The 1,000-nt window shown below is 33.3% G+C and overlaps 1 protein-coding gene across 1 annotated transcript in view; it reads right to left on the minus strand.

Annotated features, from left to right (window-relative positions):
* The window catches only part of LOC101630271 (nucleoporin NDC1-like), a gene marked incomplete at its 3' end in the record, with an annotated part of 9,172 nt that extends 8,523 nt beyond the window's left edge, over window positions 1-649 (minus strand). The window contains exon 1 of the mRNA XM_004695763.2: window positions 588-649. Coding sequence (XP_004695820.1) covers window positions 588-607 — 20 coding nt within the window. The remainder of the gene's footprint in view (window positions 1-587) is intronic.
* Between the last annotated feature and the right edge of the window lie 351 nt (window positions 650-1,000).

Consider the following 1,000-nt stretch of genomic DNA (forward strand, 5'->3'; position numbering starts at 1 on the left):
TTTCAAATAGCTATAAATGCCATAATCCTACTCCTCAAAACTGGTATTAGTGAAGTCTACATATATATAAAAACTCTCAACAATGACTAATAATTAAAAACTGAACAGTAACAGAGAAATATACCTTTTTTTGCCAAATAAATACAATTTTACCTATTGTGGGGAATAACAGGAACAATACACCCAAGTGCAGTCACTCAGCTGCTAAATGTCACCTTCAACTTGAACCAGAGAAATTTTGGTTTACTCAGAGGCAAAATGAGTAATGCCTCATCACCGTGGTTGTCTCCCACAATTGGGCATAGAAAAACTAAAGAGAAGCATGTCCATGCAACTCAAGAAGTCCATTTTTGTATAACATAAAAGTTAGATCTAACAAAAACAAGTCACTGCTTACTTGTTTTAGGACAAGGTGACAAGAGATGGGTAGAGGAGTCATTTGTATTATATACTCTTTTAGATACCATTAGTATTTGAACAATGTGAAAATAAGCTTATTTAAAAATATATATAAAGGCTAAATCTACAAACATCTGAATGAAAAACAGTATTATCTAAAGAGGTAAAATTAGACTTCATATACTCACTCATCTATCTGAAGGTCCATAGCAGTGCTAATCCAAGCTTTGGGAATATGGCCTGAGGAGTAAAAATAGCAAGCTATGAACATAAGACATTAGTAAAACAAACCTTATCATGCTCTGGAATATGATGTTGATGAGATGGCCAAATAGATACCAAGACATCAGTCAAAATGCTAACCTGTTTAACTAGCAATGGACAGGAAAGAGAATAACTTCTTAACACAAGTAATTTTGCCTTTCAGTTTCAATGTACACATATCTCAATTACCGGGTTTTACTAAATAACAGAAGTGCTCCCAACAACACAATTTCAATTTCAGTTATCATGATGTATTAATTATAAACAACTGAATATAGTACTTCTATCTTTGAAGTACACAAATCAGTATAGAAACAACAGGTGCAGGTCCTCCCTG

Source organism: Condylura cristata, unplaced genomic scaffold (genome assembly GCF_000260355.1).
Source record: "Condylura cristata isolate star-nosed mole 26May11 unplaced genomic scaffold, ConCri1.0 scaffold00233, whole genome shotgun sequence".
Lineage (NCBI taxonomy): Eukaryota > Metazoa > Chordata > Mammalia > Eulipotyphla > Talpidae > Condylura > Condylura cristata.